Raw genomic sequence first — 23,758 nt, forward strand, 5'->3', positions numbered from 1 at the left:
TGTTCATTCAACACAAGAACACCCTGCCACTGGCACCTTTCTTACTTTTCATATCATGTTCTTTCTTACTTTTCATCATCTTGCTTGAGGCAAGAAGTTTAGGGTTTTCTGTTTAAGAAATAAGGGCTGGAAGAAACTTAAACTCATCCTATTTGGGTAGATAATGCAATCCTGGAGTGAAATGGTTTAGTGCTACAGCATCCTAGTGGTGGTCTGAAGGTGGCTGGGGGGGAGCAAGGCACTGGGAGCAAGCAACAGTGTAAGTGAAGAGGAGCTGTAGCTGCCTTGTGGAGAACAAGGTTGTGTGCACACGTAGTCACCCTGTTTGATCTGCATTTGCTTGGAGGGAATACATCCTTCTGCTGTGCAAGTCTGCAAGTGTCTCAGTAAACGTTCTTTATGTGATCATACTTACTGCTACTGTCAGAGAAGCTTCACACACAGAAGCTGTATCCATCTATTGAAGCTCCAGTGCAGCCACTTGCCCTTCATGAGTTTTGCAGTCTGTGCCTCTCAGTAGCTACATCCCAGAGCAGTGCTCTCATACTCGGGATTTACCACCTCCTCAAGAAAGCCTCTGTCACCTGTCTAAAGGTCTGTTGTGTATGTCTGGTGTGTAACCTACTCTTGCTTCTCAGAAGAAGCTGTCATGGAAGCATGGCGAGATGATACCACAGCTAATGCATTCCGCCAGAGAAACACGCGGATGTGAGAGCAGCTTTGGAGACAACCATAACTCCGGATTTGTATCTCTCGGTTCTCAGCATTCCTCAGCACACTGATTTGGCGCTGATGGCACCCAGCTCTCGGGAAAGTCTTTCCTATAGGGCTCCCTCTGGAATTAGGCTAATTTGCCACCCTTTTAAACAGATTTCAAACTTTATACTGAAGAGGGTGTTCTGGGCTGGGATGGATATTTCTCATTTCGTGGACACAGAGCCTGGCTTTCCATGAGAGCTGCCAATGAGACTGAATCCCAGGAAAATGAAGTGCAATAAAGTCGTTATGATGGTTGTAACTGAGGTTAGGAGGTTCTTCAGCTGGCTGTAAGGGACCCTTCAAACTTGGTGCAGCACAATTGCTCTACTCACTGAGTGGATGCTGCAAGCCAGGAGTCAAATGCATTCCCTTGTGTTTGAGCCTTGGTGCAGCTGAGGGGGAGTCTTTCACAGCCTTTACCACAGGAGTGGATGGCAACATGTAAGGTTTCCCCAAAGCCCCTTTATAAACAAATCCATATCAGTGTCTTTGAAAGGCATAAAGACTGCTGGCTTCAAACTCCTGAATTGATACCGCTGTAGCAGTCCTATTTCCATCGAGCACTGCGCAGCCCTTGTGGTACGTATTATTCTTGTGTTCGTTCCATTTCTAAAAGAGGAAATACAGGAACATGCAGCAAACCCAAAGGGTGAGACTTCTGACTGCGGTTAATTGCGACAAGTTGGTGACAGTGAGACCAAGGAAAATTCCACTTGCAGACAGGCTCTTTTTCTCACAGATGCTAACGGGGCTTTTCTGGTTTGTGCTCTGCCCCTTGTAGTCTTGGCTGTTGCCACAGAAATTGCCTTTCATGCAAATCTTTTCTACAAGTTCCTAAATGCAGATGTGCTTTCTTGAGACGTAGCTCCTAACATACGGAGACTGGGCAAAGGCAGAGTCTCTCCCTCCTGCCGTGGTTATCTGCAGTGCTCCAAGGGATGTGAATGACAGCGATGGATAAACACGTGAGAATCAACAGAACTGCAAAGGTAGGTCTGGTTTTGTGAGTACAGCGTATAAACAATTAAGACAAATGGGGCCTAGAGAAGGGTTTGATGTTTAATCCAGCATGGCGCTGCTGATGTGGGAAATGCTGGGTGTTCTCTTGAGCCGCACAGAAAGCTCTTTACGATGCCCATGTACTCACTGTCTCCTGGTGCTCTCTGTTGCTACAAAGCTATTAACCATAAGGAATGTCTTCCTGGGGAGGGCTCTGAATAAAGCAAGCTCCCCAAGTAGCACATACCTGTGGATAAACACATTTGTGAGATAGTAAATATGTACCTTCAAGCTTCCAGCAATCTTCCTCTATCCTGTAGTAACATTAGAGACGTGGTTATGCTGTCAGAGACTTCCAGTGACAGTCCAGGTGACTTGCTGTGTGATAGATCATTTCCCTACGTTACACACAAACCATTTTGAATACTGTATTTGTTTAGTTTGAAAGACTGGAACAAGCTTATGAGGGGGTTGGCTTTTATTTGTGTATTCCTATTGCATCTGCTGTAATTTTATGTATATATTCATAGATAAAATACCCTGCTGTAGCTATAAGGGTTAGAGAATGCTGAAGTCTTGATCCAAAGTCAGTGCCTTGATTGTGCTCCTGTCTGCAAGTCTAATGAGCAGGGAATTATTAGTTTCATCCTGGGTTATGATCTCACTGTTCATTGTAAATAAACTGCATTCTGGAAATTTGAGGCGAAACACAGTGGGGTTAAAAAGCTCAGTACCAGCACGGTGAGTCCTTTTTTTGCACTCAAAAGTTGACATTGAGGCATGTAAAGCTAAGAGGACTCTTCTCCATGTGAAGTAATCAGAAATGATGTTTTTAATGACACAGAATAATACGATTTCTATACAAAGAATGGAGTTTCTATTTCTAAGAATGATATTTTCAGTTTTCTGAATTGGCTAAAGAAATGTAATGGTGGTAGCAAGCTCATTTCCCATCTTGCCGTGCGATCTTCAGACATGGCCACAGCACACCCAGTCAAATTCAGCTGAGTAACAACTGAAAAAGTCCGATTTATTTCCACTATGTAATTTATTAGCTGTTTCTAAGGTTCCTGCTCCCCTGGCAGTGCTGTTCATTGTAATAGTTGAATGTGACAACACAAAAACAACAGGAATGTGTCTTTTCTACTAGCTGGACTTGAAGCGCCACATGCCAACCATCAGTAGCTTTGGTGGGACAGGTAACGCTCTGCAGTTACCACCGTGCCCAAACTATCCCACCTTCACAAGGAAAACTGGTTCTGAAATGAACCCAGGGCACAAGCAGAGCTGGAGAAATGATGCAACTCCTTTCTTGTTGCACATACACCTGCGACAGAGTCTGCACAGGAAATGTTGCACCTCGTGGTGCAATCTAAAACAGTTTGCATGACGGCCTGCGCTTAGGAAAGTTCTTGTACTGTTTGGCAACATTGTCTGTTGCCAGAGAAAAATAGGAGAGGGTTTTTAAATACGCATTAAGTTGGTAGGAGGTTTTCTCCCCTTCCAAAATGCCCAGTTCACATATTCCCATCCTGTCGGCAAACAAGTGCGATGTGGTTATGTGGGTGATGTGTGCACCCACAGCCCCAGGTGCAGGCCATCACCCCCCAGGCTCCATTTCCAGCACCTGGAGGTAGATAACGTGATTCAAAATAGGATTTGCCAAAGGTGATGCACTGAACAAGGAGTTCCTTAGCCAAGAGAAAATACTGGAGAGTCTCCATCTTCCTCAGACGATAAATCTGGGGCTGTTCTCAGGCATGCAGTCAAGCAGAAGTGGCAGTCAGGATGCAGTCAAGATGCAGTCAAGTCAAGTGCCCAGCTTTCCTGGGGAAATCTTACATGTAAAACTTCAGTTGTGTCATGGATGGAACAGTCCTGACCCAGGGAATTTTAACATCATGTAATTTATGCCAGTTAATACAAACTTCTAATCACTGGTGTGGGTGGCGGAGGTAGAACCATGGACAATTTAAGCAAGCACTTAAGTAAACACATTCGGGGGGGGGGGGGGGTGGGAATACGCTCTGTCCGCTCCAGCTTACAGAATCCCAGACTGGTTTGGGTTGGAAGGACCTTGCAGCTCACCCAGTTCCACAGGCAGGGACACCTTCCACTAGAGCAGGTTGCTCCAAGCCCCTGTGTCCAACCTGCCCTTGAACACTGCCAGGGATGGGGCAGCCACAGCTTCTCTGGGCACCCTGTGCCAGCGCCTCAGCACCCTCACAGGGAAGAAGGGAGCATTTAGTTGTATTTGACAGTAGCTTTGTGTCCACAGCCTTGTCACTTGTATTTCTGTATCTTTTCAAATGCTGGTGACATAGTTCAAAATCCAGGTCAGTCAGTGAATTGGCTGCTCCTTATCTTCTTTATGAAGTGTTCAAACCAGTAACAGTGCTGGTTGTGATATGAAAGAAAGAAAAGCAAAGCCCCAAAAGCACTGAAATGAGCTGCTTTGTGCCATGAATCCTTTCTCATGAGGACAAGGGCATCAGCTGCTGGTCTGCCCCATGTAGATTTTGTTGAGAAAGCATTTTCAATGCAGCATTTCCTATTCAAGATGCTTGGCTTTTCTAGCTGCGTGATTGTGGGTTTGGGAGCCAGTGTCTAATTTCATCTTGCACTGCCATGGAAAGAGGAAGGAAAAGACTTTTGCCAGAGCAAAGGCAGCATGTACAAAGGCAAAGCCAGTAAAAGTTTGCAAACCCCAAGATACTCACAAGGGCAGAGTGGTAAAATCTGTGCATTTGTGTAAGTGTGACCCAGGCAGAGCTGTTGTTGAGCAAATAGCAACTATGGGTAATTTTAAATAACTGCTATTTAATAATATTGCAGATTCAGTTTAATAATAACCAAAGGAACAAACCCCTTCAGCCGCAGTCACTGTGTAGCTTTCAGGTTTTCTGCCCTTGAAGAAAGAGATTATTTTGCAGGGATTTCTGTGACAACAGAGAACTGCTCAGTTTTCCAGGGACCCGAACACCTCAATCTAAAAGCCAAACCCCTTTTAAGTTCAACAAACCGAGAGTAAAGAGCGATGCTGCAAGCAGCGCTTCAAACCCAGCCCCACCGCCCCCCGGCTCCCAGCTCGGATGCGGTTGTGAAGCACAAAGGCGCTCCCTGGGGCGGCTGCCGGAGGGAGGGACGGACCGGACGGAGGCCGTGCGTGTGCCCGCACGGCCCCGCAGCAGCTGCCGGCGCTGCAGATAACTCCGCTGCGTGATCAGCTCCCTCTGCTCCCAGTCGCTGCGCTCCTCCGGGGCTGCCCTTGAGCGCAGCGGGGCTGGAACGGGGCTTCCAGCCTGACCCTTCCCTGCTGCTGCCGCTCCGCTTGGGCTGGGAGAGGAAGGGTTGGGGGAGATCTCATCGTCCTCCTCCTCAGGTGATGGAGTAACAGGGAGGTAACAGACAGCAAAATGAAGGTCAATGTAAGTACTGATTTATTGTATTTCTGTTGCAGCTAATGGCTGTACTTACTTCATTTGGAGTGGAAACGTGGACAGTGTAAAACCTGTATTTATCAGGATCCCTGTTCACAGCACGCCGCTAATCCTATCACAGAGCATGGGGTCTTAGTCTTTAAAATACAATCCAAATCAAGCTGAAAAAAAGTGTTTTATCAAGAACAACGGTGGGGTCAAGAAGGGCAAGGTTTTGTACCCTGCACATGAGGCAATATTACACCTTGTTAAAGTGTTACCACGAATGGTCCTGGTTGCTCATTAAGATGTCTTTTGGTTTGCATATTTTCTTGGAAATAATGAGCTTAAATGAATAACATTTGAGCCATATGTTATAATAGATATATGGGTTGGGTTTTTTTCACTGATTACTAGAAAACGGGCAATGGAAATGTGTCACCAACTTGAGCTACTTTTTGCAGAAGAAAACGTCAATGAGTTGTGCAAGCCTGGGAGGTGTTCATTCTAGGATAACACTGCAGTGCTCTTTGCGAAGAGAACTGAAGCTCAAAAGAAAGGGGTGGTGGTTGTGTTCACCTTTAGGGAATACTGCCCTGGGATGGAAGGAGGGGGGAGAAGTGGATGCATCAAAAACATGACTTTAAACTGGTTTACAGAGTCCTATGTTAATGGGTTTGCCCAAGCCTCCAGTCCCATACACGGAGACTCCTGGCATTATCCTGCTTTGTGCTAAGGAGCATTTCTTTGGCTTTGAACAGGGGTGGATGTTGCAGCGTGATGTGCAGCTGATCTCTGGCAGCTGTGACTCGGGCAGGGTCTGTGCGGTCCCCGTGTGCCTGCTGTTAATGACAGGGGAAGGGGCAATGTCCAGCTGCTGCCCTGAGCCAGGATGCACACAGGGGGCCAGGGCAGGAGAAAACCCTCCCGCATCCTTGCCCAGGGAAACATTAACATTCCAGATAAAGGCAGCTTGGTCCCAAAGGGTAGTCTTGAACAGGAATACCATTCTGGGGCAGATAACTGCGCTGGGAGAGCTGGAGGAAGCCGCAGCGTTTGGGAGTTGTGATGTCGCCGCTGATTCATTATGAATCGGAGAACAGCCACCCCTGAACTGCTGCCCTTGCGCTGCTGTCACTTCTGATGCGCCCAGGGAATCAGCAGGTCAGATGGGATGTGGGACGCATCCTGGCCCGCCTGTGCACCCAGAGCAGGGATGTACAGCAGTGCCTGAAAATCCTACAGCTTGCTCCTGATAATGCACCCTAGGAATTGTTTGCTTGTTCCCTGGACAGGCAGAGGAAGGGAAGGAAGGACCCTGCTCTACTGAGTCTCTGAAGCATCTATTGCTTAGGAGGCAGACAGAGAAAACTTGTATGCATCAGAACTTTCTGGATCTTTAAATCCACATTTGGAAATAAATGTTGTAGCAAAATGTAATTAAGATACTAAAAGCAAAGTAATTTGGTGCATATGGGCAAAACTGTTTGCATTGTGGGAGGAACCAAACCCCATAAATACATATTCTGGTTTCTAAATATCAGGAAATGGCAGTTTATTTTAACTTGAACTTAAGGCATGAGATCACACATGCAAAAATGTTGTGAATGGGAATGAAATCCTGATGGCACTGAAACAGGGAGAGGAGGGGTCTGTTGGTTCTAACACAGCTGGAATGTGATTAACTGCATTTGTGGAGAAAAACAACAGACCTGGCTTGTAATTCCCACCTCTGCAGCACTGACTAACGTGGAGCTGCACAAGTTCTGTCTCTCAGCGGTTCTGCCTCATTTGTTAAACTGGCTTTTCTTTATTGCATCCGAAACGGATTTGACCATTCAGAATTTCAAACCTGCTGATTAGCAGCTGGCTCCACTCTCAAAAAATCAATTAACCACTGAATAGGCGATAAAAGCAAGCCCTGACACCCATCCCTTGTTGAAGGTCATGCAAAAAGGCCTGAAAAGGTGTGATCAGATCACTTATATTCCAAAACACACAAACACAAAAGCATGGGCCAAGGACCTTCTGCAAGTCACAGATGTTGCACATCAAGTGGGACACAAGTAGAAGGAAGGCATCATGCATCACATGCATGTGGAGAAAGAGCTGAGCATTCAAGGTGGATTCTCCTTTCTTCGGTGGGATGTTGAAGATGTGAACCCTGTCTACAATTAAAGGAATGGGGCAATTCAAGTGACTCAGCCTGGTGTGCTGTTTAAATGGGGCTTCTCTGGAAAGCCTGTTCCCAGGTCACCGGGCAATGGAGAATGTTTATTTCTTCAGCTTTGTTGGTGGTGAGGGGATTAACTGGAAACAGTTCTGTAAACACATCACAGGGTGTCACTGACGCATGAACATCACCGTTCAGCAAGCACAACCTCTTGCCTTTAGTTGTATCTTCTCCTCAAATACGTCCAATTCCATTTTCCTGCAGTAAAGGTGCTTGCAGATGTTTTTTTATGTGTGAAATGCAGCTGAGAAATATTTGTCTTCACCCACAAAACCTCGCATGATTAAAACTGTCTCTTTTTTAAGATTGCTTTAATAGAGTTTTTTTAAGAAGCAAATTTAAGACAGCAGACAAAAAATGTTATTTTTCATTTTAAATGCTTTGAGGTACTACGTACCTCTGTGTCACATGAAATAGTGTGTAGCAGTGAACTGATGTTCCAAATACAACTGAGTGGGAAGGGGAGGGGTAGAGACATTATGGCAGACTTGCAGGCAGGATGCTCACATTATCACTTGATAATCATGAAGGTTTTTTATGCAACATTTGCATGTATTTTATAAGGACTAAAAGGACTTCTCTTTTCTGTTGTAGGCTGAGGATAGGGATTGGAACAAGAGAGGGATCGGGAGAACTTAGTGGGCTTTTTTTGCCCTAGTAAAAGCACAGGTATTTACTGTGTATATAAAGCACAGATGTCAGTCTGTGAGTACTGAATTCTGTATTGTAGAATTGTACAATTATCAACTTTACTGAGTCCTAATTAAAATTTTCCCTCTTTTCATTAATAAACATGTGCTAACAGCTTTCATTGTGAAGATTGCCAAGGGCTGTTAGGTTTTATAGTGGGAGTGCTGCTGGGTAAGGATACGCAAACAATAAAGATGTAAAAAGTCTGAGTTGCAGGGAGAATTGCTATCTTAACATCTGATCTACACCCCAATGAAGGGAGACACCCTTCCAGCTACAGGAGAACTTTTCTGCATGCCTAAGTTAACTGAACCTGTGTTAGCAGAGGTCTTGCACTGTAAATCCCTTCAGTATGGTCTAGTGTGAGGCATCCCTGCCCATGGCAGGGGTTGGAACTGGATGATCTTGAAGTCCTTTCCAACCCTAACCATCCTGTGATTCTATGTGACTAACTTGTATCACTCCAACATGGTCATGGACTGTGTGTGGGAGAACAGTGTCTCGGTAAGAGGATGCAGACGCAGCCTCTGTTTTCTAGGTCTGTGCTCTGTCGTTGTCTTGTTAGAATCTGCTCAGTGAGAGAAGAGTATCAGCACTGTCGGCGGGTGCTTTCTCATGGGGCAAGAGACTGGCCTTTAAGATGTTCTTTGTCTTGGGAGATTTCTGTCAGGGCTGCTGATGGGAAGAAGCAGCAAACGTCAAAGAAGGGGAAACAATTTGATCTCATGTGTTGCTTTAGCACTTACCACATGTGGGTTATTGTAAAGACACATTAATGAGGTTGCATAAAATAACAAAGAGCTGTACATAGCTGGCCCTCGATGGCATTTTGTGGGTGATAGCGTTAGACAGCCCATTTCCGCTCCTCTGGCAATAAAGAGAAAGTGCAGATCCCATTGGCCCCCACAGCCCAGCTTCCTCCCAGCTACACATCCTTTAAGGTCTCTGTGATCCTGGGAATGCAGTACTTGTTTATGGTTAATGGCAGGTCAGAGATGCTTCTGCTTACACTATAGAAGGGGGCTGCCACAGTGATTCCCTACATATGTCCTGGATAGCTGAAAGTGTAGATAGGGCCCAAATTTCTGATTAACAGCCCACACTGGATGAACCAGAGCCTGTAGTACACATAACCTCACCCCATGTTACTGAGTAGACCTCCACTACGTGTGCTATCAGGTCGAGCACTCACCCCATAAGCCTGCTGTAACTTTTGCGCATAGAATTACTCCCAGTGATTGTGATCACAGAATCAATTGGGGTGAGTTCTCTGAGATGTCTCCACAAATCAGACTTTGGAAAGCACAGGCAGAGTGCTGGCTTCTTCCCCAGCTCCACCATGCTTTGGTTTACTCAGCATGGCTGTACGCTCCTCATAGGAGTCTTGCTAGGCGTTTAATGTCAGTGGAACATGGATATATCAATCTAGCTTTCATAAGTGGCCCAGCTCAGTGGCTCCAGCAGGTTTTTCTAGTGCCATAGGATTCAGTGCATCTCAAACTCTGCTGGAAAATCAACTACCAATAGCAAACTCGTTGCTGACAGAACTACAGCACTTGTCTGTATCAAAGTTCAACACTTGCTTGCATGTATATCCTATAAAATAGCTAACCACATCAGTGCCTGTGATGCTAGTCATTGCTATGAGCTTGTTACAGTCGATTTTACCAGTATTAGACTGACCCTCAACATCTGCTTCGGCATCCTGGGCTAATACTTGTTGAATCCACAGCTGGGACTCCTAAAAACTAATGGAGCTTATGTGAACAGTATTGCCTACATTCCCTTGGAGATAACACTGCGCAGAAGAAATGCTTTCACATCAGCCCTGGTGCAGTCAGGTCCTGAGAGGCTGCATGAGCAACCAGAATGTTTGGAAAGGAAATGAGAAATAAAGGGGACTTACTAGTCCTATAAACAGAGGAGCAAAGGAGAAAAGGGAGCAAAATACAAAGGTAGACCTGCTTGACCTGTTCTTACACCTTGTGCAAATGTTCCTTCTTCTCTGTTGTTATGGAGGTTAGAACTGAGCAGAAATGCCTTACTTCTGTGGTGTTGTGCTAATTGTATTGCTCTTTTCAATGTATTACTGCAGCTTTCTGCCAGGCTGTGGGCACACAAGAGTCTGTTCATGGAAGATGTTGGCAGGGCTTTTTTGCTTTGTCTTAGTGATTTGGCTGGTGTGGGGGATTTGTGCCTCCTCATATCACACTGCGACAAGAGGATGTCCTCTGAAAGGGTTTTGCATGGGACTGCTAGTTACAAGTTACTGATACCCTCTGTGTTAAATGTTTCTACCTTTTATAAATCCCTTCAGAGGCTAGTTCCAAGTCAAAAGGATAAAGACCTTCATTAAAATACCTTCCTAAGTTTCTCTACCCTTTTCAAAATGCACTGAAAAGTGTCACCAAGGGCTGCAAGCCTTGGGTCACTGTCACCTGGAACTGTATCTGCGCCACCGGCTGTCCTGTTGTGCCAGTGATGGGCTGGCTCTGCTGACAGAAAATCATGAAGAACCAAATTATATAGCTGTGCACTTGTGCAATACTGAAACAGAGTACATGGAAAAGATTTGCTCTCCAGCTCTATCACTGTGTCCTGAACCATGTGTTCTGAACCTTGAAACCTAATGTGGCACTGCCTTACATGGAAAAACCTTTTGGAAAGGTTCAGGGGTCTGACATCCTCCCAGTTTGTCCATGTTCTATAGTCTGGAGGTTGTGGTCTGTCTCCATCACTTTGGTTCCAGCCCTGTGTATGGGCTATGAGATGATCCGTGAACAGATTTTTTCCACCTAAGTCAGGTTTTCCAAAGTGTCCTATGATTTTTAATCTTTACTTTTTTAGTCCCCTGCTTGGCTTGCCATTGAGATGGTCTCAAGGGTTCCTGGGTATCACTGCTGCCTACAGATGTGAGCTCACATGCCCTAAGTTGAGCTCGACAGAGCAGAGACCACCTTTCAAAATCTGAACCATTCTGCTTTGAAGGTACCCTGCTGTGGGCTACTTGCCCTTGGATGCTGGCACAGCTTTATTGTGCTGTGCTTCACGAGAAGGGACCCCTCTGCTGAACAGGTTTGTGACTTTCATGGTGTCAGTTTAAAGTTTAACTCTTCATTCAGTGTGAGTGCCCTGAATATATCACCTGCCTTTGCCGAATGACAAGGTGGTCAGTGGAAGAGCTTGGCTGTTGAACACAGAACTCCCTGTTGCTTTCATTGACCTGGCGGCTCTCTTGCTTCACTTGTTCTGCAGCAAAGCAGTTCCAGCAGTGCCTAGGGAAAGAAATGAGAGAATAGTTGGAATAATTTATCCTGCTAGGACCTGCTGCAGTCATGTTTGAGTATAGGAGGAATCTCCTCACTCCATGTGACTTAGGTTGCAGTCTCTGCAGAAATCCTCACTGATGTGTACAGGCCAAATTCCAACCCAGTGAAAATCAGCATATTTAAAACAAATTAGATTAGCGTAGTTTCAATACATTGTCTGATTAAATAATTAGAACCACCAATGTGTTTAGTACGCTATTTCCACAAGACTTAGCTGGGGAAATGTCACATTTAGATGCCATTAAAACTGTACCGTGAACCTCTTATTTGTGTTGGTGCAGCTAGGAAGGACAGCCTTGTCTCGTGCACTAGTTCATGGGTTCAGGCTTCCTGGCTTTGCCACTGATTTCCTGTGTGTGCCTGGATAAGGCTCTTCACATTGCAGTTGCCTGGTTGCAAATGGGGGAGAGTGTTTCTCTGCCCATCATCTTCAGGTCAGAAGTAGGGGGTCTTGTCTTTCAGCGAGAATGTACAGCATTTGACAACAAGGGATCTACAAGTGTTGCTGATGGATAATAGGAAAAGTTGGCTGATTTCCTCTTTATTTCGATAACTGCAACAATGTGTGAAGCCCAAGCCAAGCCTGGACTGTGCTTTGTGGTGGGATTCCTGGAGGCCTGCCTTCAACACAGGTGGTTCAGAGCATTTGGCATGGTCCAAATAGAAAGTGGACTCCCATGTTCAAGGCAAGAAGGCTGTTTTAACAAGGCTAGGATGCAAGGTAAATGGGGCTGTTGTTCATCTCTGGCAGCTGCTGAGGTACAAGCCCATGTATCATAAAAAGGCCATTGTTCATGGTCACCCTGACCAAGAAATGCATGCGGCGAACAACAAGCCATTTTCATCGGCTGAGCTGACAAATTGCTTTATTCCTGCTGCAACTTCAAGCCAGCTGCTGCTTTACAGCAAATGCTCTGGACAAAAATGCAAGGCATCACATTTCCTGTTTGGGTACTATCTCTTTGGACATTACTTGCATGTTCTGATAAGAAACTAATGCTTAAAATCAGCCAGTGTCCCACTGACTGGGAAGCAGTCAGTCTGGGTTTAAAGCTGCAAGAAAATGGTATCTTGTACTGCAAAACGCTATGTCCACAGCTCACTCTACCCTTTGCACAAATGCCTTGGGTGAATCAAACTGCATGCTCTTACCCTTCTTATTTTTTTAACTTTCACTTTGTGCAGAGTAGCCAAATACCTCCGAAAATATGATAAAAATAAAACATGGTGATCTACACACTCACAATTGCCAGAAATTTACGGGCTTCAGCTGAGAGAGGTAGGGCTGCTCAGTAGTGAAGAAGCTGGGAAAGATGGATATTTGCTATCTCACAGTTCCTGTGACCTTAGGATTTCTTGCTTCTTCTTTCTTGGTTTCCTGTCTAAAAGAGCACTCTATGAAGATGCTGCGAGATATACTGGAGATAGAGGTATTCAGATACAGGTAATGTCTGTGTGATGGAGAGAAACACAGGCACTGTTTCAGGTGTGCTTACCTGAAGAAATGCTCACAGACACACTGACCAGCCATGAAGACTTAGCAGCCAGCAGAGCTGGTGCCACTGTGTGCATAACTAGGTTTCTCTCTCAGCTGATGTGTCACATAAGTTATTAGCCTGGGATGCTCTGAATCAGTATGATCCAGCCCTGCAGTCTGGGGTAGATGTGGATGCTGACAGCTGAGTCTGGGTCATCACAAGCACCACAGCTCTCCAGCAGCATTTCTGCCATTGATGTTGCCACTGAGCACTTATTACTCCCCTTAGCATTGATGTTGCTGAGAGATCTGCTTTTCTAAGACTGAGAAAAGACAAAGTTTAAAGGAAAACAAACAAAGTCAGGATGGTTTTGATGTTTGGTTGTGAAGGATTTTTTTGGGAGGGTAGGTAAAAATAATCAGACTTTTCCAGATGCAGTTGAAGTCCCTGGATGAGCTGGGTAGCAGGCAGCAAGGCACAAGGTTCAATTTTGGATGGTTGATGTGTTTTTTCTGCACCTTCTGACAAAGAATGCACAGAATAGCAATGGGAAAACACCTGGTTTTCATACGGAGATGTGGTGAAGTAATGAGTCTAAGTAATGAACATTAGCACTGCTCTTCCTTGGGGGGAAAAGGTACTGAAAAAATATATTGTTTTAATATTATTATTATTATATATTTCTTTACTGCATGGAGCCCAGCAGACACAGGCTGTAAATGTTACAACTCACCGAAACCAATGCACTGAGAAATGGTGGTTAATGCAAAAATGAGTGGACTTGAGTTAAACTGAATTAAATCTCTTTACCAGGGTTTGTAGCCATAGGACAAGGGGCGATGGGTTCAAACTGAAACAAGGGGAAATTAAGGTTAGACATAAGGAAGAAGTTCTTTACTGTGAGGGTTTTGAGGCTCTGGCACAGAGTGTTCAGAGAAGTGCCCCATCCCTGGCCGTGTTCAAGGCCAGGCTGGAGACAGCCCTGAGTGACATGGTTTTGTGTGACCCATGGCAAGGGATTGGAACTGGATGATCTTAAGGTCCTTTCCAATTCTAACTGTTCTATGATCCTATGAAATTAAGGAGGAGATAAACACCAAACTAGACACAAACCAACACTTCTGCTGGTGCAGTAGAACAGTGCTGGTCTGTTTTCTCTCTCTAGAACACCTTGGCGAAGGCGCTTTATGACAACAAGGCAGAGTGCTCGGATGAGCTGGCCTTCCGCAAAGGAGACATCCTGACGGTTCTGGACCAAAACGTCATCGGCAGCGAAGGCTGGTGGAGATGCTCCCTCCATGGCAGGCAGGGCCTGGCCCCCGCTAACCGCCTGCACCTACTTGCTGCCTCACAGGCTGCCCTGCTGCCTCCTTCCACCCGGAGCGGTGCCGCAGAGTCACCACCCGGCCAGCAAAACATCTACCAGGTTCCTTCCATCCCCAAGCCCACTGTGCTGTCATCTGCCTATGAGAAGATGGAGGGGTGGGTTAAATCTCCAGCGAGGGTCTCCTCTCCACCTGCCCAAGCAATATACCAGGTACCAGCCGTGGCTGCACAGCTGCTCAGTGAAAGGACGCAGAGCTCAACAAGCCAGGTAAGAACATAAGCAGCTATAAAAGTAGTAAGTGTTATTATTAAAACTATCATTGGGAGCAGGAAAGTAATAACTGCTGTTGTCCTGGACATCTCAGTGGAATTCACAGCAGAGCCATTCAAATAAATGGTGTTTAGGAAACTCCCATCAATTCTGTTACAGTTTATAGCATTGTATGAGAAATGCTGCTCTGGGCAACATATAGTACTCTCTATATTCTGTAGTCCCTCACTTTTCCCTCACAGTTTAAAGAGGCTGTCAAATAAGACAGGAAGTAAAGAATATACCATGTGTTTTGGAAGAATCTAGAAACGGTTTACAAACCTACCCCAAAGTTAAAATAACAAGACACAGAGCTTTTTCCTCTGTTGGTCTACAGCATCCAGAGTCCTCTGGGCACATGCGGGGTCTTTGCACCCATCTGCACAGGAACATGATTTGTAATTAAAAAAGCCACCCTTTGCTGTGTGATTGATGTCTCTGGTGTAGTTTTATTATTTCCAGCACCTCAGTAAGTGCTGTGATCTGATTTCTCCACATTCCTAACCATAAAGAAGCCATTTGCAAACTCAGTGTGAGATGGATACAAATTGTCCATGTCGTGCCAGCAAAACAGGCTGAAAAATGTTCTTGATCTGGATGAATGGCCCCATAGAAGATGTCCTTGGCTATTCCTGTGTCTCTGTCATTTCATGAGTTTATATACCTAAGCCTTGTTTACTCTAACAGAGAAAGACAAAACAACATCTTAGGCTGCTTTTAAGAAGTTCAGATTTGCCTGAGCTGCCTCTTGCACAACGCCCCAGCTGTTACTACACCAACTGTACCGTGGTGGTCACAGATGCACAAGGAGGCTCGGGGGTGAACAGGCTCTGTGAGGGCACAGGGAACCTCCGCAGTCTGGGCAATCCCATGTAGACCCTATGGGACAACTGGCAAAGTTCCTGGCATACTCAGCTGCCCTCTGAGCAGCTGGGTAAAGCCACTGTAAATCTTTGAGGGAGCTGATTGAAAGCAATAAAGCACAGCAAAATCCCCCAAAGCCTGTGTGCTTTCACCCTATTGAAAAAGCTTTGTCAGCTCTGCCTAACATCAAGGCACCTTCTTGCTTCACTGTGCCTGAAAGTACTTTAAAAAATGGCAAGAAAAGATACTCGGTTTAGTTTCCTTTCTGCGGTACACTGAACGAGATCCATCCATCTGAAAACAGACCTGAGCTAAAGATGCCTTTCCTTTTACCCTTTTAGCTCAGGAAAGTCTCTTCTTCTATGCCTCTGTTTGCAAGTAAGTTGGCTTATGTCACAGAGCACTAGAGGAATTGTGCTCATTCCTTGCTCCCTTCCTTCATGAAGCAGGCAGTTGTAAAGCTGGACGCTTGTTCCTCTGAATTCAGTGGCTACACCACTCACATGGTGGGGAACACCACCTCCAACATTAAATACTGTGATTTCTCTTTTGCAGTAGCGTTTCTGTGGGTCAGTAACGTGAAGTCCATTTATGAACTCCTTGTGGAAAGCTAGGCTAAACCCATCCTGAACAAACAAAATTCAGTGGTTTGGAAGCTGATTTTTAACAATGTCCTCCCCAAACATTCATACTTTGGCACCTTAACTCACTGTCCCACCAGTCATGGCCCTTCAAATTACATTTTCAGCAAACAGGAGAATTAGTCTGTAACTGACCTCATGTAATTCTCGTATCAGACTTCTCTATGGACTGGTCAGGACATCAAGGTTACTCCTTCCAAATGAGTCAGTCTTTCATAAATACAGAATAATGTGTCTCAGCCTGTACCTTTTTGTTGCTCGTACTTCCACTAAATATGACTTGACCTGATGGCTCTGTGGGCCTGAAGAAGTAGAAATTCCCCCACTTACTCTTTTTAGTGGTTCTGCTTTTGGGTAGTCTAAAGATTAAAGTGATAAGCTGGGTTTTCCCTAAATCTTTTCCTTCCCCCGGTTAGTAAGGCAGATCACCTTTGGTTTGTATGTGCCAATTCTAATCTGAAATAAAGCAGAAATGCTGGCAAAGGAGAATTCTGGGGGAAAAAAAAACACCATGCAGGCTTGTAAGGTCAGTTCCTGTCTATCACTGTCAGTGAAAAGCTGGAAGGTTTTTAATCCCTTAAGAGTGATTACTCTGACAGTGGCCTATTCAACTTGAGTTTTCAAAGATGTCCTGAGCTTAGTGCTCGCTGCAGCTCTCTCACTGTTGGTTTTTCTCCCCCTCTAAGCATCTGTTTACTCTCCCGAGAGCGTGCTGGGCTTCAGTCCCAAGTATCAGGAGTGAGGTGTATGATGTTCCATCCACACAGCGCCGGGAGTCCTTGCTCATGCAGGTGAGTCCAGCCACGGTCCCCCCTGCAGCTCTGACCCTGCAGGACTTCAGAATAGAGTTTCAGGTAAATTCTGGTGGTTTCCTGTTCACTTTTTGTAGAATTTGGCAGAAAATAATCTATTTTTAGGGAAGTTCAAGATGTAAAGCAGTTCTCTTTGGAGTTTGGTAGATATTTAGAGAAATGTAGCTTATCTGGTACATTTCTAAGAAACACTTCTTGTTTTACCACTACTGAATAATCATTTGATCAGGAAGATTCCAAGATGTTCATAGAAGAGTCACTAGTGCATGTGCAAAAAGAAACTAAATGTCACCCACACCACTTGCCTCCTGGGCAAGAAAATGCAAGGGATTAGGCACACTCAGGGTAAGGGCAACATGTTGGCTGCATCTACTGCTGAAGCATCTTGTTACATGATCTTGCTCTTGCTAACATGCTGCCCTGAGGAGAGCAAATGTCACCGTATCGCCTCTACACCTCACTGCAGCCCATGTAGGTCACCAGGATGGGACAGACGCCAGGACCCATCCTGTCATCTACCACACAAAGGTGCATGTGGGACTGGAGCATGTCCACAGAGCCTACATACACACCTTATGCTCCTGACACTGCAGGGTTGAACCCACTCTAATTCATTTATTGTTAAGTTATCCAAAACCTCCATTGTGTTATCCACTTTGTATACGTGGGGTGATCCCTGCTCAGACCAAAAGTTAGGCAATTAGGTGGTGGCTGCCTTGCACAATGCAGTATATCACCTGAAAGCCTTTGACTCTGTCCAAGTCTTCAGTGGGGTCTCAACAGGGTTGAAGTCAACCTGGTTTTATTGCCTTTGACTAGATTGGTTCCACTCCGCCCACAGCACGAAAGGGCGCTGTGCTTGCCAGATCCACCGAGTGTTTCCAGGAGGAGCAGAAGCAGCTTTACAACATCCCATACAGCCCAGAAAAGGCAGGAGGTGTTACCCAGAAAGACTCACCAGTGGGCAATGTAAGTAAGGCTTGCTGCACACGAGAGAATAATCTCTCATTACTGGGATGTTGTGCATGTGTGCTGAACCTCCCTCAAGGTGATGGCAGGGGTAAGACCAGCACATCTTCAGTGTAGTGCTTTGTCCTTCCTATTAAAGAGACAAATGCTGCCTGGCTCCTGGATAGTCACGGTACCTACCAGGACTAAAGCTACACCTGTGATCGCGTTTGATTTTTAGATTACAGGCAACATCATCTCTTGCCTTGACTTCTTTTTATGACAGTGCAAAAAGCAAATTCAGTACGCTACATTCTTGAATGTCTGTAATATTCAAACAAATAGAAATGAATGGTCCCTATTCCTTGCAGCACTCTCCTGACACTTTTTTGGGGAGTGAAGCACACCTGGTTTCGGGGGGTGGGTCAGGCTTCCCCCTATTTGATAAGTACCATCCTTAAAAAAAGGACTGATCTGAAATTTCACAACAAAGAAAATGCCTCAATGGAAAACTCTTTATGAGTTGAGTGCCAATTACTTCAGGTTTCCTGAATGGTTTTAAGATCCAAAAGAATTTTTACAGGCTCCTTAGCACACGTGCCCAGGGCTAAGATATGGATCTTGCAGCAGACTAGCCAGCACAGGAAATCTGAGGCTTCCTGGTTTTGTGGATTTAAAAAGAAATGCTGCAGGTTCATGGGTGCCTCATGATTAGAGAAACCAGCCTTGCGCAGAGCCTGTTCAGCTGTGACAGTAGGACTGGTGCTACCCAGAACTGGGGTGCTGGCATATGAGCAATTGTTCACTAAAGCTAGCATTCCTGATAGCTTCATGGCTGTTAGCAGCTGTACCCATCAGCTGCAACAGTCTGGGAGCAGGTTTCCTTCCAGAGACATGGTTTATTGCTGCTTCCAAAATCAAATTTTCTTAGAATTCTTTGTTTGTGGGCAATTTGGAAAAAATCTGGCTTTGGTCTGAAACACCCATGTCTGGGCTCCCCTTCTCACACACATCTTCTGCAAATGGGGAAGCCTGACCTGGCCAGTTCTTCATAAAAAACTTATTATAGACCAGTTCCTTCAGATGTTTATTGATGCTGCACAGTCCTATAGCTCCTTGCACTCCCTAGTGCTTGTGCTTCATGTGTGTAATGCATCCAGGTACAATCCCTCCCGAAGTGCCTGTTAGTATTAGTCTGTATTTTCTTACACAAGAAGTGGTCCTGCATTCACGATTTCCAGCTTTGACTTCAGCTGTACAGAGACATTTTTCAAGGCATGGGGCAAGTTCTGTTTCCATCTTAGCAAACCTGTATCTCTTATTGCAGTTACTTGAGAGCTGCATACCTTTACGGGCTCTAAAAATTCAGTTTTGTTTCTTGTTTCAAACAACAGTTTATAAATCCTGTGTGCTCTGTTGCAGTTATATGATGTCCCTCCCAAAAGAGAAAGTGATGTTGCAGAAAATGAATCTCAGAAAAAGTGCTGGGGGCATTACAATACTTTGCCAAATCCTCGCAAGTCAGAATGGATTTATGATATTCCAGTATCACCTGAAAAAACAGGATTAAAAAACCCTTCTGGCCATTCCCTGGAGAACCAGGTGCTGTATGACATACCACCAGCCAGGTACAAGGCATTAACAACAAATACAGAAGCCAAAGCTGCAAACCCACAGTTATATGATATTCCACCAATGCAACGGAAATTAACATTTCCAGATATCCATCTTTATGACGTTCCATCCTCACGGGATGTGCTCCTTTTGCCACAAAACGGTAGCTGTGATGTCCCCCCACTTCTCATGGCTCCAAAGGCTGAGAATCAGATCTCTGAAGAGAATGTTTATGATATTCCAAAAGGTTTGCCCACTGTTGTGGAGTCCAAGGAAGAGCTGGAAAAAAGCAGCGATAATTCTGGAGAGCAAGCATACAGTGCTTCTCCACAGCTTTCAAGAGATGCTAAATTAGAACAAGACAGATTATCTGTTTCTAGTGTGGACAGCAGAACCAGCACCCTCTCTACATCCTCGAACTCTTCTGCTGAGTCTTTTTCTATCTCATCATCAGAAGAGCCTGCCAAAGAAATTAAACTGGACCTTGATGTAGCCATAGAGACCCTGACTAGATTGCAGCACAGTGTATCCAGCTCTGTTGCAAGTTTAATGATCTTTGTGAGTAGTAAATGGAGGTTACAAGAACATCTAGAGAAAAGCATTGAGGAAATTCACAGAGCAGTCGATCACATAAAAGTATCACTGGGAGAATTCTTGGCCTTTGCTCAACTTGTAAAGGTAAACGCCTCTTACCTCTCTGATAACAACATTCAGACCAGAATTAAAAAACAGCTAGAAATTCTCACAAACTCCTTCAAAATTTTAACAGAAACAAGAGAAGCTCTAAACAACTGCAGCTGGTCACTAGAGGCTTTGGTCCTCAGGAAACCTCAAAACAACCCAGATGATCTTGATCGCTTTGTTATGGTAGCCCGCACGATTCCAGATGATATCAAGAGATTTGTATCCATCATCATTGCCAATGGAAAGCTCCTCTTCAGAAAGAATGAGAAGGAACAAGAAATGAAACAATCAAAAGTGATCCCAGAATACAAAATGGCAAAACAAATCACAGTGCTGAGAAGAACAGAAATTGATTCGCTTCAAACAAATACTCCTGATAAATCCAATCAAAATCAGGCCTCTTCTGAGAAGCCAAAAGAAAATGCCACTGAGGACTCTGATTATATTCAGTTACAGGTTAGTATAACTGGATTTTACTACCTAGCTACATTCTTCAGGGTTTGCAAACACTAAGCTATTAGCACTCATATCTTTGCATTGATGCCAAATTCAGTTTGCATTACTTCTATTTTCCAGACTTCACATGAATTCAGGATTTTGTTACAGGGCTGGATGGCACATGTAGAATGATCATTTGAAGTGGCATTTGAGAATTTAGGCAGCCAGCCAGCACTGAGAAAAAATTTTTAGCTTCTAGGTGGGGATTGCCAATTTGCTGCTTCTAACTAGTAGTTCTCTTCTTGCCAATACATTTTGTTTGATTCTGACATGACGCTACAGGAGATGTTCACTTTCTAACCTGAGGTATATTGGAAAGCATGCTTTAGTAAAAAGTTTTGCTTTAACAAATTAAACTCTTACTGTGAATTATCAGATTTGTTAGAAGCATTCTGGATGCTTGTTAGAATCATTCCCCTTACAATTACTGAAATGTCTACAAGAATGTAACTCTTGGTTTCACAAAGTAATGCTGGCCTCTCCTTAGAATTTCAGAAACGTTATGTTTTGCTGATGTTGGTTTCAGTCTTAGCTCTTGCTGGATCAGACATGAAATTTTTAGTAGGAAAAACCCTATAGTTGCTTCTAATAAGCATACTATTTTTGTTGCAACATGAAGGCTGCATAGTAAGTAGTTATTTCACCCTGAAAGAAGAGGAAAAACACATTCGTATTTAAATATTTAATGTAAACCATTTCAAATTTGCTTTCATTTTGATTTGTAACAGGCACAGAAAATCATTTCAGGTAAAGAAGTCGCAAAGAAGAGCACACACTCAAAACCAAAGGTATTTCTGATTTTGAAAACTATTACTTATGAGGACTCCTGGTCCCCGATTGCTAAAATTCAAAGTAATTTGCATTTGGATACACATATCTATACAGAGAGATCGATTTGGTTTCTCCTAGTTAATTTTTCCAGAAGTAGTTCTTAGAATTACTGCCGAAAACTTGTGGAAAGCATTTATTTTCCTCAAATGGAATGAACCACTATAGTTTAAAGTTATACTATTTATTTGCTTTACTTTGTGTATCATATGGGGTAGGGCTGTGAGAGTAGTTCAAATACCTTGTATACCACTGGCATAAGGATTGACTCTACTGTTGTTGTACAGTTTTAGTCATTCATAATCCTCATGAAGTCAGCACCATTAAAGATCAAGACTGAGTGTTTTGTACTATCTGAAAGCCTGAAGTCCAGATCGTATATAAAGGATTGATGTTACACTACAGCACTTTGTGTGCTATCCATTATTAAAACTGTATTCAGTGACAATCAGGAGAAAACACCACTTTGAAATTGAGTACATTATGGAAAGAGAAATGATAGTAAAAGACTTCTGGGATGTGGCAATTTGGAGACTATTAACTAACAAAACTCCCTGTAAGTGAAGGATAGCAGGTAGAGTAAAATAATAAACAGTGTGCCACCAAGCTGAGTCTATTTATTTTTATTTAACCTTTTTCCAGGTTTTGCCATCTGCAAAGAAGACTGTGATTCAAAGCAAGCAGGACTCTGCAAAAAAAATAGCTCTCCCCGAGCACTGCAGGCTGTGTTTCGGTGCACTTCACAAGGCAATTGGTGTATTTACTATGAGTCTGAACAACAACCAGCCGCCCGAAGTCTTCATATCCCACAGCAAATTGATCATTATGGTGGGACAAAAGTTAGTGGATTCTCTCTGCCAAGAGACTCAAGACAGGGATGCTCGGAACGACGTTCTCCACAGCAGCAGCCGGTTCTGCAGCCTCTTGAAGAATCTGGCTCTCGCTACTAAAAATGCTGCAATACAATATCCAAATGCAGATGCCATTAGGGGACTTCAGGACCAAACTGAGGAGCTGTCTAAATACACACAGCAATTTAGAGCAATGATGGAGTGAAAGACACTGCTGTTTTTACAGATTCTTCATTGTTGCTGCTCCTCTGGCATGAGGCAGTCAAGGGAGGCAAAAGAAGCTCAGTGACACTAACTTTAAGTCACCTCTAAGAACTCCTGCTGGGAAGTTCCTGGGTGCTGGTGCACTTTTAGTAGGTGGAGATCCACACAGCAGCAGATGTAGAAAATGTAGAATTAAATCTGTATTTTCTTCTCCATTCTTTAGATCCTGCCTGATTATGTCCTCAGCTTAGTGTCTGGGCAGGAATGTTTGTTGTGTATTAGAGCAAAATTATTTTATTATCTGGCTGATTTCTTATTTTTTAATTTCTATATAGGTCAGATATTTTTCCTTTATTTTTACTTTCTTATTCAGGTATGTCAAGTCTCTTTTTAGACTTTGCTGCACAATGTTCTGTAATTTATAATATCCCATCATCGTTCCCTGAGGACTTTACTCACAATTTCTAATTATATTTTTTCAAGCAGCAGAGAATTTTATTTTTTTTTAAATACACGAATGTGATGCATGTATTATATGACAAACTCTGGCAGGTACTGCACATATCCTAGATGTTAATGGGAAATGCTCCAGCTGGTAGCTGAGCACAGAGGAGAGTAAACTTGGAGGAGTCCTGGCTCCTGGTACATCTACAGGGAGCTACATATCAGCATAGAACCATAGAACACCAGGTTGGAAGGGACCTCAAGGATCACCTGGTCCAACCTTCCTAGGCAAAGCATGACCTAGACCAGCTGCCCCAACACCTTGTCCAGCTGAGTATTAACAGTATCTAGGTTGGGGAATTCACCACTTCTTGGGGAGATTCTGTCTGATTGTTTTCATTGAGAAATATTTCCCTCTTGTGTTCACTTGTAATCTCCTCAGGAGTGACTTGTGCCCATCACCTCTTGCCTTTTCCATGTGACCCCTTGTAAAAAGGGAGCCTCTCCATCTTCTTTGTTCTAGCTTTTAAATACTGGGACAGTGGTCCTGCCGCAGCCTGGAGCTGTTCCCAGCATTGCTCCAGCTGAAACAACAATCTCAGTCACTGAACAAGCAGCGGCTTTGGAGCAAAGCCTTGCGAACAGGACAGGGCCTGTACTATGTTGGCCTGTGCAACTTGCCGGACTTTATCCCCATATAGCCTGGATCTGAACTACAACAGTGGCCGGCCACCACCCAGGCAGACTGTACTCCTGCGTTGTGAACGTCCCAATTAGTTTATTTTAAACGTTTTATCTGAAATCTCAAAGCCGGGCCTTTATTGGCA

At 44.3% G+C, this 23,758-nt stretch overlaps 1 protein-coding gene across 5 annotated transcripts; it reads left to right on the top strand.

Moving 5' to 3' along the window:
- The first annotated feature begins 1,312 nt into the window (after positions 1-1,312).
- On the top strand, positions 1,313-22,950 carry CASS4 (Cas scaffold protein family member 4). 5 transcript variants are annotated; one of them, XM_057406318.1, is made up of 7 exons: positions 1,313-1,748; positions 14,073-14,501; positions 16,735-16,839; positions 17,680-17,829; positions 19,231-20,562; positions 21,333-21,392; positions 22,075-22,950. In XM_057406318.1, the coding sequence occupies exons 1-7, from the start codon at positions 1,704-1,706 to the stop codon at positions 22,486-22,488; spliced, it is 2,535 nt and encodes an 844-aa protein (XP_057262301.1). In that variant the 5' UTR covers positions 1,313-1,703; the 3' UTR covers positions 22,489-22,950. The 5 variants fall into 5 exon arrangements, with proteins under 5 accessions (XP_057262301.1, XP_057262303.1, XP_057262305.1 ...); XM_057406319.1 differs by lacking the exon at positions 1,313-1,748 and adding an exon at positions 5,074-5,186; XM_057406320.1 differs by lacking the exon at positions 21,333-21,392.
- Positions 22,951-23,758: the final 808 nt, after the last annotated feature.

The sequence above is a fragment of the Pezoporus wallicus genome, unplaced genomic scaffold, assembly GCF_028554395.1.
Source record: "Pezoporus wallicus isolate ANWC-B61680 ecotype Strahan unplaced genomic scaffold, APGP_CSIRO_Pwel_v1 contig_6783, whole genome shotgun sequence".
In the NCBI taxonomy this organism is placed as follows: Eukaryota; Metazoa; Chordata; class Aves; order Psittaciformes; family Psittacidae; genus Pezoporus; species Pezoporus wallicus.

Excerpts from the sequence above, each read along its gene's own strand:
- CASS4 (XM_057406318.1), top strand. The coding sequence starts at position 1,704 with ATGACAGCGATGGATAAACACGTGAGAATCAACAGAACTGCAAAG. Across the intron at positions 16,840-17,679 it reads GGGAGTCCTTGCTCATGCAG|ATTGGTTCCACTCCGCCCAC; the intron begins GTGAGTCCAGCC and ends GCCTTTGACTAG. Across the intron at positions 17,830-19,230 it reads AAGACTCACCAGTGGGCAAT|TTATATGATGTCCCTCCCAA; the intron begins GTAAGTAAGGCT and ends GCTCTGTTGCAG.